Source organism: Pseudochaenichthys georgianus, chromosome 17, assembly GCF_902827115.2.
Source record: "Pseudochaenichthys georgianus chromosome 17, fPseGeo1.2, whole genome shotgun sequence".
In the NCBI taxonomy this organism is placed as follows: domain Eukaryota; kingdom Metazoa; phylum Chordata; class Actinopteri; order Perciformes; family Channichthyidae; genus Pseudochaenichthys; species Pseudochaenichthys georgianus.
This window is the reverse complement of record NC_047519.1, coordinates 8683882-8699607: the sequence shown is the minus strand read 5'-3', so window position 1 is coordinate 8699607 and position 15726 is coordinate 8683882. Positions and strand designations below refer to the sequence as shown.

The window sequence follows — 15726 nt, the reverse complement described above, 5'->3', positions numbered from 1 at the left end:
TTAAAAATTGTATTTATAGCAATCAGCCCCATTTCTTATTTAAAAAACAACAAAGTGTCCAGCTCATCAAGTCTTTGTTGCCTATGGGAAGATGGATGTCAGAATTGTTTACATCTTGAAGCCTTATCCCACATGAATGTCAATGTTTATCCAAATAATGCAAAAGAAGTGCCTTATAAATGACTCACAGTTGTACACATGTATAAAAAGCAACAGAATAATAAAACCTAAAATGTGTTTCAATAGGGAGAAATGTTTTTATTCAATAGTACAATAAATGAATGCATACAGTTTCTTATCAGACATATGCGGATGAGTAAAATGAATATTTGAAAAGGTTTAATGATATATATACAGATGGATATATAACTAACACATGATTGGATCTTTTTTTTAAACATGCAGGGTAGGGTCTTCCTCTGTATTGTGCTTACAGACCTCCACTTGATGTGAGGAGCGTACTCCGACATCCTTCATTCGACAACTCTCCTCTCATTCATTATACTAGCTTCTGGATGAGGATGTTGCACATTAATTCATGATTCCTCCGCCTCCTCTTTTTTTTCCTTTTTCTTTTGGTTAGCAGTTACATATATACGAGTTTGCGTACATTTTAAAAATACAAAAATATATTACCTCTGCAGTTATTCAAGGAAAGCACATGATGTAGCATTTTTTCGGTTATCTTCATTGTGACTTTGTTGTACCTCACACAAGTAACAAGGTCATTTCTATACATGAAATTCAAGTAAACAACATCAGGTCAACCAACAGAAAAAAACAAAACAAATAAAAGTAGATATTCGAGGACCTCATGCATAATGCAGTGTGAGAAACAGAACTGTACAAAGGGAAATAGCATTTTTCAGAGAGTTCTTCCATAAAGTATATGGGGTCTTTTGTTTTTTTGTCTGGGTCCGGCCCACTGCTCTGTAGCCGGTACAGGAGCATCTCAGCAGGGGCGGCTTTCTGAGCAGTTTCAGTCTGTTCGCACGTAAAGAAAAAAAATGGACTTTCAGACAGACTCGTGTCCAGGAAACCGCCCATTGGGTATCATTTGGTAAAGCTGGAACATGAACTGACCTCTTACGTATGCAAAACCTGCAACCGACCATACATAAGCGCGACAATCATAGGAGAGTGGAGGGAAGAAGACACTTGGTTCAAAAAGAATTCACTCCGGTTACTTTCTCTACCTGGATGTCACGATGTGGCTAATGTGAGGAAACGGGCTGTCTTAAAGGAATACTTTACCATCAAAACCATCATTTCTATATCAGTTACTGAACCCGTGTCACCTTGAATAAAAGTGTTTCTCACATGCCTCGACGGTCAACGAAGAATAAAAAAAGCCTGATGAATAGAAGTAAATAGGGTCAATCTTACTAAATCAAGACATCTGCTCACTACTTCCCAAACACAAGTCTTTTTTTGTAAAACTATTCAACACTTTGCACTCAAACGCATTAGTTGCCTGACACTGTTTATCCGGAAGTGTATATCTCTCAACTACTTACCCCTTAACATTCAAGGCCATATTCCCTCAAATTCCAGGACCCGACACATCGATTGAGACACAATCGTAGAATGTAAACAATGAGATCTATCAAATTCTACGGAAGCTCACAAATAACAATAGAACTTGAATTTCCTTATGTATATTTTTCAAAAACGTCCAAGGCCTTGCTTTGTTGTCTTCAAATTCCCAATTTTCTCAAGGACCTGAAGAACCTTGGTATCAAAATGCGGAAGAAATGAGCATAAGAACTAGATATATTAGACTTGGGTTTAAGTGCAAGAGGGTGAGAGTTTAGGAAAGGATGTTTTAAAATAGTTCTTTAAGACCTGCGGAGGCATGCGTGAAAAACTACATTTCCCAGAATCCAAGGTAACACATGGTGAGTTACTGATCAACACATTTTGGGGGTGAAGTTCTCCTTGAAATGATCAGTTGTGAATTATGTGTGTGCGATCGAGGACAAGTAGGACAGGAGAAAACTCTAACGTTTTTACAGATGGCTTTAAAATTGAAGATCAGAATAAAAACCCGGTGAGGAGAAGCGGAGAAGGCGGGTCCGAAGGCGGTTTTTCAGTTCTTTTTTCTCGGGAAGAAGCAGCCGATTCTGTTACAGCGCAGCATTATTTTTCTCTTCCATGTGCAAAGTCCACTTGTCGGGGTAAAAGCATTTCAACTTATCCTCTTCTCCTCTCTGCAGTACATATATCACAAGTTGCATAGTGTAACAGCGCAGCACATCTCCCTCTGCGTCTCTCGCCTTTCCTCAGCTCCACAACAACTCACAACATGTTGACCATCCTTCCCAGGGTCTGTCCCCGTCTGCATGGGGGGGGGTGTTGACGGACAGTCACGCCCCGACAGCTGACACAGAATAATACTGATAGACAAAAACAAATACTGCGGAGATCAGTGCTATGAGTACACACGAGAGGCTTGGAATTTTTTTTTTCACACGATAAGACTGCCGAGTAGTGGGGGGTTACACATGTAGTACTTTGGCTCAGTAGAAAAAAAAAAAAGGAATATGTGCACTGAATGCATACAAGTCTAAGGATATACTGCTGTACAAAAGTGTGTTATGTAGCGTAAATTCTAAACTGTAGGGTAAAAATAATCATGGTATCTGAGTACCAGAAGCGTTAAATGCTAGCTTAACAACGCGTCCTCCGTCAGTCCTGTCGTAGTGTTGATGATTGTTTTATAGTTTGTTTCTTATCTTCCCCTTTCAGTCTGTGTGAGTGATATCCCCACAATAGGTAGTGGAAATCTTAGAAAAAGCTGGCTGTGCTCAAGGTACACCGCTTCATGATGCTCCTTCCTTAATGCTGATGGTTGCAGATGTACTGAAAGGGAATACAAATCAAATACAAAATTAAATGTTGCCCGTAGTTTGTTCACACGAGGGAGAAGGCCAACGTTGTCGAGGTCCATTACACTTGCTTAGTTCCTATGAAGATGACTGATGAAATATAACTCCACCCTAGCGTCTAGGCATTGTGTCCCTGAAACTGTCCCTTCTGAGCACCCTTATTTCATGAGTCACACACTGGCAGAAGACCAGGATGTTGCCACGGTCCTCTCGTTGCTCTAGTTCATGGCGTGCTGGCGGATGGTGTGGAAGATCCAGTCCATCTTGGTGGTCCAGCCTCCGTGGTGAGCGTCGTTCATTTGCTTCATGAAGTAGTCCAGGGCCTCCTGCTCCGTCTTGTCCAGAGCCAGGGTCTTCCTGATGTAGGCGATGTCGTCGAAGGACTGCAGCTCGGGCATCCCGGAGCCCAGCATCATGGAGAACAGGTTGATGAAGAGGTTGGCGTGCTGCCGGATCGCCAGGTACGCCTTGTAACACATCTCCTGGAACCTGGGGGAAATACACAAATGGATATAAGCGGGGGGAAATGACGATATGGGAACAATCACATGAGTAGGATATTCTACGTAGGATAGTATAGTCTGGTGGCATTTATTTCCGTCATAGCAGTCAGCCCTAGTCCTCCGTTGTTCAGGAGGTTTAACACCGAGGCAGATTATCTCCAGAGGTTTCTTCTTTTCCAAAACAAACATACCAGGTGAGTAAAAGCGAGAGTAACGCTGAATAAAGCCTGTTCAAATCGGTGTTCTGTTGATACGGTTCAGTGGACATAGGATGGAGGGGCTACAAGCTAACCGCTAACATTTGCTTAGCTTAGATAACTTCAGATTCAGAATATGAATGTCTAAAATCCTTAATCCAGTTCAAATATATAATTAAAAACAATGAGTTATCATCATAAGAAAAAGGGGAATAAAACTAGTTCAAAAGCATCAGTTATGCTAAAAGGGTGAAACTGATGAAACCTACTTTTACCCTCTTAAGATTACCAGTTTCTCCAGGTGTGAAAATAGTTTGGAACGTTGGATATGATATAATTACACGACTCCACTAAATATAAAACATAGCTGTAGTTGTTACATAAACCTTTAACTTTGTTGTCTATTGTGTTGGCTCCTCAGAATGGAAACCAGCATCTGATAAGTTGTTTTTAGATATCTTAATGTAAAAATATGTGACTCAATATATCTTTATATCTTCATTTGGCTTTGGAATTGTTGCTGGTCTTACCTTTCAAACTCCCTTGTTTTGGTGCACTCTTGAGTTCCTTTGCTAATGACGATCAGGAAGTCCTGTGTGAGCACGAAGGGCACGCGCTCCCTCTTGTAGCCAAACTTCTTCTTCTTGTGGTCGAGGAAATGGCCGAAGTCTATGTGGAACAGCTGTGACAGAAGGAACATGAGGAAATCAACGAGAGAGACACAGAGTAGCATTTATAACATCGAGAGGATATCAGAGTGTAATCTGTACCTGTCCGTCGTCTTTGACCATGATGTTGCTGTTGTGTCTGTCCCCGATGCCCAGGATGAATGTGGCTACACAGTAGCCCGCACACGAGCGCGTGAACAGATCTATGGCCTGGTCATACCTGGACAATCAATCAGAGGGAAAACACTTCATTGATGCAGTCCCACACAAAGAAGGAAAGGATGTTCCCTCCAGCACTTCAGCCAACTCTGCAGACAGATTTGAATATTGTTCCATAACTGCCCCCGCTCTCTTGAACTCTGCCTCCACACATTCATGACTGCCCCAATCTGTCGATATTCAAATCCCAAAACAAAACCTTAGCAGAGCTGCTTTGTTGTTTTTGTGATGTCTTTAATGGATTGTACTTCTTGTTCAGTGTCTTTGAATACCTTGAGAAGCACTCTATAAATAACATTTATTTCACTTTTATTATTTAAATTATTTTTTACTTAGCATGATGTCAAAGCTAAAATAAAAATAAATCCATTTGCTGATTGGGAAATCTGTTCAGAAAGCAATCTTAAAAATTGTATCCGTGTAAGGCATGACTTTTTTATACAATTCATTTGGTAACCATGGTAACCTGTATGCATGTGTTATTATGGGTATTGTGCTTGACTTTTTAGTACCGAGTCAGGTCATTAAGTACATTAGAAATGGTGTGAAAGCAATCCCGCAGTAATAAGCAGGCAGTCATTACTCCACCTGTTAGTCATTATTCTGAGATGCGGTCGGTTTGCTGTCTGATAGTTTGAATCATTCTTATATCAGTTATTACTTTGGAAGCATACATCACACCAAAGAACACGAATAGATGTTGCATGTCTTGTTTTGTCACGCCAGAAACCCAAGGTTACGCACTTTTAGGATTTGAAACAGAGTAAAAAAAAAATGGAAATCTACATACTGCATTTACTCGGCTTCATTTTATGCCAAAAATAATTGCCGTTTATTTTTCTGTTAATGCAACAAACTAACTGTTAATGCTCTACCTATCAGCCTGTATCCTTTGAAGAGTTCTCCTCTTGGTGCATTGATAATATCTTAAACCAGACCAGAAGGAAAATGCCACATTGCATCTTTTGTTCTCCTTCGGTTGGGCCGAGACGGAGCGAGCTGCAGGAGCGAACGCACCCTAAGTCTCCACATTAGTCTGTACATTATCTCCCACACGCCCTACAGCCCGCAGACCCCACTGTAAATCACTGCTGTCTCCACTCACATCTCCCCCTTGTTCTTATCCTTGAGCCACTGATGCAGTGTGTGGCTGTTGAACTGCAGCGCCCCCTTCAGGCCTCCTTTGCACTGGATCTGCATGATGGTGTGAGAGTTCCTCACCACCTCGATCAAGCCCACGCAGTCTCCGATTGACAGGCAGCCGTACGGGAGCATCCTGGGAGAGGAGGACATAACGAGGGGGCAGAAAATAATTAGGGCGGCAGTGATGGACTTCATATTACATGACTCGCGGTGGTTTGCGGCTAATCTGCATTCAGGTACAGAGGCGCAGAGACATGAAAGCGTCCAGCGGCTGTTCAATGTGCACCTGCATCCTCGCTGCCATGGAGAGGCGCGGAGCCTACCTGAGATCAAGGCCTTGGTTCTGCCAGATGTTCTCCATTATCCTAATGATCTGCAGCGTCAGCATGTCCTGCCTCAGATCTGCGGGGGCACAGAGAGAGAGGAGGAGGAGGAGGTGGGTGTCAGTCAGGTGAATATTAGCTGCTCTTTGATCAATCGACCATCCATTATGGAGCAGAGCTGTCAGCGGCAAAACGCTCTGGCAGCCGCAGCTCGTGCCACTCCGATAATGTGACTCGTTCTTTTTTTGAAATCCGTGTACAGAACACGGATGAGGTTGTGCGCCATGATATGCCCCAGAGGCCTCGAGTTAATTATGTTGCAGGCTCAGCAGGAGCTTCTTCCAAAGCTGTGTGTGTGATACGCAGAGGGTGGGCAGCAAGGGGGGAACACAGAGACTAAACTCACCATCTCCATTCTTGAAGATGATTTCGTTGTTCTGAAAGAGCAGCTCGGACATCATGTCCGGGTTTTCCCAGTTGAGCCACAGAGGCCGCTTGGCTGATGACATCATCCTGCATTCCTCCAGGCTGAAACGCAGACAGGGACATGTTTAGAGAGGAAGACCACGACTCGTTACACTCAGTTTCCATCTTCTCAGATTCCTCCTCACCAATCCCATGAGCATTATACATTAACACTGATGTGTAGCCATGCCAACATACTGTACTCCCGGGGCTTTAAGAGTTGGAGTTGCCCTCTCCGGACCTTTGAATCCGCCCACTCCATGGGGCCGACTGGAAACACAGTTCAGAGTCCGGTAAAAACGATGTTGGGCTATATGGCCGTCTATTGCTGCACAGCTTGACAACAGCGTCAGTCTGGCCCTTGGTGCCGATTGGCTTATAGTTTGTTACCCATAGCGATTGTTGGCTGGATTGTTTTTCCAAACAAGAAGCCGTCACAAATGCCAGACCCATCAGCCAACTTGATGGAGGAGGTGGAGTTAAAGTTCTGGGCCCAGGCAACCTGTGCTTTTGAGCCCTGACTCCAAACGATATATACATCAGTATTGCTGCTATAGTTATGGAACAGGATCTCCTGCCAAACATTTTGTATTTAATGCCAAAGATATATGTCGGCATTCTTGCGATTGGATGTCGATTAGGCCGGTAGCGTAAAGAGAAAGGAGTAGGACAATGGCCGCTTGGCGAACACTAACCACCTGTACATTTCAGAAGTGCATTTTGCAAAGTGTTTAGGGCTACTCCAAACTGCCTCTGTGGTGGTGCATCTACATGGTCTGCAAAGGCTGACATCCTGGTGTTCCCTCCAGAGGGAGCTTCTCTCCCACTCTCCCTACCCCCTCCGCCCGAAACGCCTTCATTGGACCCCTTGCTTGACATCCGAACATAGTGACATCACTATGTAACACTCCAACACAATGTATGTTCTTTTCTAAGAGGCGGGACATCTCTAAGCGGTTGACCAATCAGAGCCGGTCACTTAACCAATCAGAGCAGACTGGACTCTGGTTTCAGACAGAGGGTGAAAAGAGGTGCTGCAGCACAGGCAGTGTGAGGGAAATAAAGAGCTTTCTGAACATGAAAGCAAGGAGACATGTGAGAGCAGAGACATCAAAAATAAATATCGACCAACACAATATGTCCTCTTAACGAGGCAAGTGTCTGTGAGTTGAAACAGCAGCACAGATGAGTGTTGTCTAATCTGGTTCAAACACATTGTGATGCTGTTGTGACCCGAGGGCTGTCGGGATGCTTCTGTAGCCGTGGTGCTGAGGGGTGGAGTGAGCTCTGAGCCAGGCTCCATTTCAATAATAGCCCTTTAAATGCTACATCGCCTGTCAGTAACCGGTCATACTTAGCAAGCCATTTGGCCTTTTGTGCTCTCGTTCATTTGGCATGCAGTTAACAAACCAGCCGTGATTAGTTATAATGAAAAGTCAATTTGCTGCTGGTGTTCATTATCACTGTTTTAGTGCAAGGAGATAAGGAGCTGAGAACCAGCTTTAAGGTAACATTTGATTTGTAAATCTAAAGTGCTGCAGTGGTTTTAATTCACGTGAAGAGTGTTTCATGTGGATTTCAAACAAATGAAAAGTAACAGATTCATATGAAATATTAATAGTAAATGCCAGGCTTTGAAGAGGGGAGACTAAGGTGAGAGATGTACCGGAGGTTTCCCAGCTGATGTGCCGGATTCAGAGGGGAGGTGAAGCTCTGCAGGGCGTCCATGTAGTCAGGCCTTCTCATCTGCTCCACCAGGAACTTCATTTGGACCTTAAAGCAGAGGAACCCAGGTCAGGTTCAAAAACATGCTGCTGCTTTCCCTCAGCAGAATGATCCAGCTGTAGCAACGAGGTGCTGCAGCTGAGCAGCTTGGTGCCGTGTGTGTTTACATTTAAAAAGAAAAAAAAGGATGGTATTTCATTGAGGATGATGTCTTAAGATATTAAGTCAGTTTGCTAGGTAGCTAGCTAATCAATCCATTTGTTTAGACATTAGACAGTAACACTTAAAATACTGTTTGCCGTGTCTACAAATTATTTAAACACGGGTAATAGTGCCATCATTTAAGTGTCTTTACATTGTCTTGAGAAAAGGCCTTAATTTGAAAACAATAATAAGAGATGGGTCTTTTTCTGATAAACAGTTTTTTATTTAAAAAAACCCACTTGTCATATACTAAGAAGTATCATCTCTGTGTTCTGATCTGCATTATTTCTGCTTTCAACAGCTTCACGTTCTGGCTCTGGAGTCTTCCCCTGTGCCCTGCTTCCCTTGAGATGGAAGAACACGAGTCCTATCCAAGCATCCTTGCTCACACACTATAAGACTTGCCCAGGATATGTGATGTGTGTGAGGGGGAGAACGCCGTGAAAGCAGCGGAACACCAAAGCGAGTCTCATGCTGGCGGCTTAAAGAATCACCAGCCAATTCATATGTGTACAAGATGTCCGTGGTATAATCCTTTAGAGTGGGCAAATGATCCCACGTAGAACAAGCTGAGATACAGTGGAGTATATTCAATATCTTACCACCCCTAGAACCAGGTTGTATTTAAGAATAGCGCCCATGAATCTATGGTAATTCACAAACAAATCCCTCACTCACACTTTCAGAAATGTGTGGTTGACGTTTCGATGCAGCAAACTGAACATAGAAGCTGTCTGTATCTCTCTGCTGTGTTTTGGCCTGATTGGTTTGGATGTTGGAAAAAATGAAAGTGAAGGATTCAGTGGATCAGGATTAGCAGCTGCCGGCTGTCGGGTTACCTTCTGCGCCTCGTCTTTTTTCTCCTGTTTGAGGAGGTCAGTGAGATTGATGAGTTTCTCCATGGCCTCCACCTGTCTGCTCAGGTGCTTCAGATACATGCCACAGGCCCGGCAGTACGACTCCAGCAGCAGGCCGAAGCGCTGACTCACCGTCTTGTTGTGCATCTCCGACCTACAAACACGAAAATAAACATTAAGGAGGTTGTCCGTGACTTAATGGGAAATGTGTGGAAAGCCTGGGAGGCAATTAAAGGGGAAATATGTTGGTCATCCATTTTCTAAGTTTGATCTAAATATTTGTTTTCCTATGTTTATATCTTAATAATTGATAGTTGAGTTATGATTATGTTTTATGATTATTATCCTTTATCAATTTTTTATTCATCTGTGAAAACAGGTGGAATTTTGCATGGTAAGAAAAAAGATCTGGGATCATTTTTCTTCTATTTCACCATTAAATTGAGTGATTTGATGTTTCTCTCAGGTTTTTGCTGTGTTATAATCATGTTAGCACACAATGTACGGACCTTGACATGTTTATAGTATAAGAATAAATTAAAGCTCATCTGAAAGAAAACACGAACGCTATTTTCAGAACGGTGTAGTGGCGCCTCGTGTGGGTGAAAGGAGTATTAAAACAACAATGACAATGACAATCCCCTGCTCTTAAAGGTCCGCTATTATACTCTCTCAACAATATATTAAAGGTCTCAGATATATACAAAACATGTCTTAACTGGAATGCTGATCATTGCAGCATTACCCATAATCCCCTCTGTTTCAGCCCTGCTTCGAAAGTGCTGATTCTCTGTGTGTAGCTTTAACGCAGAGGGGACACATATTTATGTATAAAAGACATGAAAAGGGGATTTTACATAATAGTTTTTTTTATGTGCCTCCCATGGCTTCAGTAGAATATGTTCAGACTCGATACAAATACACGTGAAACACAAAGCAGTCTTCACAGAACTGTCTCCAGCGTGATTGGAGACCAGACAGCGAAGTGACATTCAAACACCAGTTTAACCTTTCAAGTCCCATACAGCTTCCAATCCTTCAAAGAAGACCTTTTTTAATGAACTCACTTCAAATGCCAGAAGAAGAAATGTCCTATCCTCTGATTGGTTAATGCCTTTTTCAGCAGGAAGCGTGCAAGAGGGTTGTCAAGGTACTGCTCGTACTTTAGAACCTGGGCACAGAAAACAGAGAAAATACTTTAGCATCATTATTATTTGACAGAAAAAAACACAACTACAGTATATGAAAAGAAACATAAACCTTGATCGAATGTTTAATTCAATTATATTTCCAGTGTAATGAGGATGCAACACACCTGAACAAGTTGAATGAGGTACTGCGAGAGTTTGTCATCAGTCAGATATTTGTCAAGGCACTTCACGGCAAAGTCTCGGACCATAGGATCCGGGAAGTTGCAGTCCAGCAGCTCCATGGCCTGCTCCGGCTTGATGGTGGGCCAGTCCTTCAGGAGGCAGTACATCTTAAATGAAAGACATCTTACATTTACTTCCAATATATATATTTGTTTTAGGAGGGAAATATTAAACAAGAGACGGTGGATATGGTCAAATTGTCTATAAAATAAGGTCCTATGTCTTCTCCTAACCACTTTGCCTTTAGCTTACTGAAAAAGGTCACGGGGTTAAGAAAAGATGTGAAGGAATATTCATCGGGGCTTTGGAAAAGACAACTGCGGTCCTCAGCGAATCCGGCTGAGGTGTCACTTATTGGCTGTTGCCGTGGGGAAACACAGTTTGACGTGAATGCACGACCAGAGGTGCATCGAGATACTTAGCATCATGCATGCTTATCATGTTGTTTCATGCAGGCTTTATAACTTCATTACCAAGGTTTGAATTCAAATAAAGGAAAGTGGAACTCGCACTCACTCCTGTCCACTAGTATTCTTCAACATTAATTCAATTAGTATGATCGTGTGAAACTGTTTGAATAAATAATACTGTAGGCAATATATGCATACTTTGTTTGGATTAGACATCTATTACGGTGCATATCAAAGATGGAATATGCACTCAGCACTGTAACTTCTGTCCCTTGCATGTTAGTTATATCCGTGCAAAGCCAAATGGTGCTTCATTTTAAAATGTTGTACAAGGAACTGTAGCACATTGTAGGCAGCTAAGAAATAGCTTCACATCCCAAATAAAAAGTGCTAAATCAAAGTACTATTTGTCGGTTACCACAGAAAACCTGAATAATCCTAGGAAATTTTGGAAAGCCATAAAATCGATTTCCACTGGTGATATCCCAAATGAGCTAAATGTGCCTCACCACAGCATCTGGCACTATATCAGACAGGGCTACTATGCTAAATTGCTTTAATGAGCATGTTGTGTCTTGTGGCTCTCTGTTTGGCTGTGTGGCTCCGGTGAACGCTCCAATCCTTGACTCTGAACAATGTGGTCTGGAAAACCCTTTCAGTTTTACTTCTTTAACTGTTGGTATTGTTCATGAAGCATTATCCAAGTTAGATCCTAGGAAACCGGCTGGCCCGGACAACGTAGAACCTTTCTTTTTAAATTTATAGTCTGCAGATTTTATTGCTCCACCTCTTACTTCTCTTTTTAACCTCTCCCTCAGCACGAACACAATTCCAAAAGTATGGAAGTCTGCTTATGTTTTGCCTTTACTGAAAGGAGGGGAGGAAACTATTTTAAATAACTATAGGCCAATCTCTAAGTTGTCAGTTCTGGCTAAGGTGCTCGAACGACTTGTGAGTGAACAAGTAAAGGAGTTTTTATGTAACAATGACATCCTGTCTAAACATCAGTCAGGCTTCAGAAAGAAACACAGCACCATCACTGCGGCAATGAAAGTGGTGAATGACATTACTACTATTTTAGATAATAAGCAGAGTTGTGCAGCTCTGTTTATTGACCTTTCCAAAGCGTTTGACACCGTTGATCATCGCATCTTAAAGCAGAGGCTACTCAGTATTGGCATATCCAGCCATGCAGTGAGGTGGTTTGTGAACTACCTCTCTGAAAGGTCCCAATGTGTTCATTTTGATGGACTGTCTTCTGAGTGGTTAAACATTTCTAATGGTGTACCACAAGGTTCTGTTTTAGGACCACTTTTATTCTCCATATATATTAACAGTGTAGGTGATAATGTGGATGAAGCTACTTTACATTTTTATGCGGATGATACTGTGATGTTCTGTGCAGGTCCCTCCATTAAAGAGGCTGTTGTTAAATTACAGGCTGTTTTTAACACTATTCAGACTCAGCTCTCTGAATTAAAGCTTCTTTTAAATGTGGATCAAACCAAGGTAATGCTCTTTTCTGAAGCTAAAAAGACTCCAGAGCCTGTTTTAGATATTGTAACTACGCAAGGAACAAAACTTGAAGTTGTTGCCTGTTACAAATACCTTGGTATCTGGCTTGATGATTGTCTCACTTTTAAACTTCATGTCAATAACCTGCTAAAAAAACTGAGGGTTAGGCTAGGGTTCTTCTACAGGAACAAGTCCTGTTTCTCGCTTGAGGCCAGGAAAAGGCTAGTCACTGTGACCTTTTGACCTGTGCTGGACTATGGGGATTTGTTGTATATGAATGCACCTGCCAATTACCTGAGCAAATTGGATGCTGCGTATCACAGCGCTCTGAGATTTGTCACAAATTGTAAAGCGCTTACACATCACTGTACCCTGTATACCAAGGCAGGTTTACCATCACTCTCTGTACGGAGGCTCAGTCACTGGTACACGTTTATCTATAAAGCTTTGTTGGGTAAACTCCCGTATTATATCTGCTCTCTGATCACACAGAGAGTTGCAAGCAGCTATTGTCTGAGGTCACATGATGTGGTCTTGTTAGATGTGCCAAGAGCAAGGACTATCTTAGGTAAGACAGCTTTTATGTGCGCAGCTCCACTTGCTTGGAACAATCTTCAGCAAGAATTGAAACTGAGCAATCTCATTCCTCTGCATGTTTTTAAAGCTAGGCTAAATTAAATGCTTGCCGATACTATGGGCACTTGTAAATGTCTATAACTATGTATCCTGTAAATATAATGTATAATGTCCTTTATTGTTTTATGTTTCATGTGGAACCTGTATGCTGCAGGTCTCCCTTGAAAAAGAGATCTATGATCTCAATGGGACCAATCTGGTTAAATAAAGGTTTGAAATGAAATGAAATGAAAACTCCTTTCCTTTGGTCAAGGATGGTCCGCTGTATCCTTCGCTAAACAAGACGATAAAGGAAGCATTGAAGCTTCTTTCCCGTAGAGGATTCCACCTGCTCTTATCACGGCTGACATTTAAATACTTCCCGGTCATTCCACCCTGCGAGGACGCTTCCTGATCAAAAAACACTATTTGACGGCAAGCGAGTTTTGCTATCCGTGTAAATATCAGCAGATCAGCATGTTTGAGCCACTGGCGTGATGTCCTTCAAATAAAGGTGTGTCAGGGGAGAAACCGGAGCTTACCTGTGCAATCTCATCTCTGGAGTTCCATTTCACAGCCAGGAGGATCTTGGGAAGGATCTCCGGCATGTTGACGCAGTCTTGTCTGAAATGATAACAGAGAGAATACACTTGTTAGAACTTTAAAGACAGTACACAATAAACCCTCAAAGCCAACACAACACAACCGCACACTCGTACCTGTGCCTCCACAGGAAGTCCTTCTCCTGCTCAGTGATCTCAGACAGCGGGTCTCTGTTGCACACTTGGCGGAGCTGCTCGTTGTCGGTGTCCGTCAGGGGGTTGTCCCGGGCCAGTCTGTTGCTCTATGACGCCGCACATGCAACATCGTTCAATACAATTAACCGAACAACAATGTCAACACCTCATTGTGTCACACGAAACGTCATGTAATAAACATGTGATTTAAATGCACTGTATGTCATGTTCTGCCACTAGGGGTCTCTCACTGAGTGGAGTTAGCTTCTACAGCTAATATGTATTGTTTTGTATTCAGAGGATTTCGACCCAGAGTTGAACTATAACAGAATGATGCTCTTCTTCAAAACAAACGGACAGAGCGATTTAAGCCGATGAAAGAATACTGTAAAAGAGTTTTATGTAAAAAAATAAGTGTTTATCTTGTTGACAAAGTCAGAGAGGCTGTAAGCTAGGCTAACAATAGCTAGTTTGTTTCTCTGACAGCTTCCAGACTTCTGACTAACATTTCTTATCTTGTTGAACATTTTTAAGAGTTAATTGTTCGCATGCGTCTTTCAACTGGATACAAGTTGAATTCATGACAACAACAAAACTGATACAAGGGGATAAGACGCCATTACAGGAGACCACATTTCCTTAAAATTATACATTACATTTAAATAACATAATTCTCTGGTTTAGAATATGTTGGCAATATTTGGAATAATGTAAGAACAAAACTACATTGGTGTAGTAATTTTAAGCTAATTCATATGGTACTTTTTAAGTGACCGCCTGTGTATGAGTGAACTACAAAGCTGATCTCCTGATGAACCTGACACACAACAACACGTGAGCTTATCTCACCAAACCGGTGTGGCAGTAATTGAAGCCCAGCTCTCTGGAAATGTTCCAGTTAGCATGGTCCTCGATGATGGTCATATCAGGGTATTTCACAGGGCAGCTGAAGTGGTCAAACTCCAGCTCCAGACACGGGGTTTCCTGCAGATTGAGAAGGTTGTGGAAGGAGAATTAGTAATCAAAGAACAAGGCCTGTGTCAATGAGTCTTTAATTAAGCAAGATAAGAGGCTTGGCTGATTAAACCGAGGCGGCTTAGATTCACCTCTGAAACTCTAAAGGTCATCAGCACTTAGATTAAAAATGAGTCATGAGGCTTAGAGGTCAGAGCAGACACGAGCGTGATACATATTTGAAAAGCTTTGAAAAGATTATGTTTGGTGCCACGTAGGGGTGTAACGGTATCCGTCCCGTACCGTCACGGTTCGGTGCATGCAGTCACACAACAAACACGCCTTTTTTTTACGAGTGGGAAAAAAGTCTGTCATTCACTATATATAATCCAGGGGGCGGTATTGCGGCTAAAAGCTGTTTGCCAGCCGCCCTTAAACAAAAAATGAAGAACAACACAGGAGCTAGAAAACCCGGGCCCTTTCTCATCTCATCAAATCCCCCTCCTCGACTCCTCGACTCCTCGGTCCTCCGGTAGTGATCCGGAAACGAATTTCAGCGCGCCATGTTGAAGGACATCTCATTTCTCTAAATGCACTTCGAGGACCGAGGATCGAGGAGGCTCTCTGGAGGAGCTATAACCGAGGATACACTGATGGGTCCTCCACGGCTCCTTCGTGGATGCATTTCCGGCAACAGAGATGTGACACACGGCCGGACTTATCTCAGCCAATGACAGCTCTGCATGCATCCCCTGATATTATTTTATTAACTGCTTTCATCGCAACACGATGTTTACAGTGAGAACAGCTGTGAGGTCCGTGCAGAAAGCAGAGCAGTGTGTATAATATATATCACTCAGTAGAACAGGCCTACTCTCTTTATTTGCTTTAGTTTAGTAGATATCTACAAACAAAGAGTCGATATTTAAA

The 15726-nt window shown here is 42.4% G+C and overlaps 1 protein-coding gene across 1 annotated transcript in view; it reads right to left on the bottom strand.

The window, feature by feature from the left end:
* Positions 1 to 243: 243 nt before the first annotated feature.
* LOC117462023 (phosphatidylinositol 4,5-bisphosphate 3-kinase catalytic subunit alpha isoform) overlaps positions 244 to 15726 on the bottom strand; it is a 29564-nt gene continuing 14081 nt past the window's right edge. The window contains exons 9-21 of the mRNA XM_034104055.2: positions 14692 to 14826; positions 13825 to 13949; positions 13648 to 13729; positions 10508 to 10672; positions 10260 to 10363; positions 9175 to 9346; positions 8073 to 8179; positions 6348 to 6469; positions 5942 to 6020; positions 5581 to 5751; positions 4359 to 4476; positions 4119 to 4270; positions 244 to 3377 (exon numbers count right to left, since the gene is read on the bottom strand). Of these exons, the coding sequence (XP_033959946.1) occupies positions 3107 to 3377; positions 4119 to 4270; positions 4359 to 4476; positions 5581 to 5751; positions 5942 to 6020; positions 6348 to 6469; positions 8073 to 8179; positions 9175 to 9346; positions 10260 to 10363; positions 10508 to 10672; positions 13648 to 13729; positions 13825 to 13949; positions 14692 to 14826 (1803 nt within the window). The 3' untranslated portion in view covers positions 244 to 3106. The remainder of the gene's footprint in view (positions 3378 to 4118; positions 4271 to 4358; positions 4477 to 5580; positions 5752 to 5941; positions 6021 to 6347; positions 6470 to 8072; positions 8180 to 9174; positions 9347 to 10259; positions 10364 to 10507; positions 10673 to 13647; positions 13730 to 13824; positions 13950 to 14691; positions 14827 to 15726) is intronic.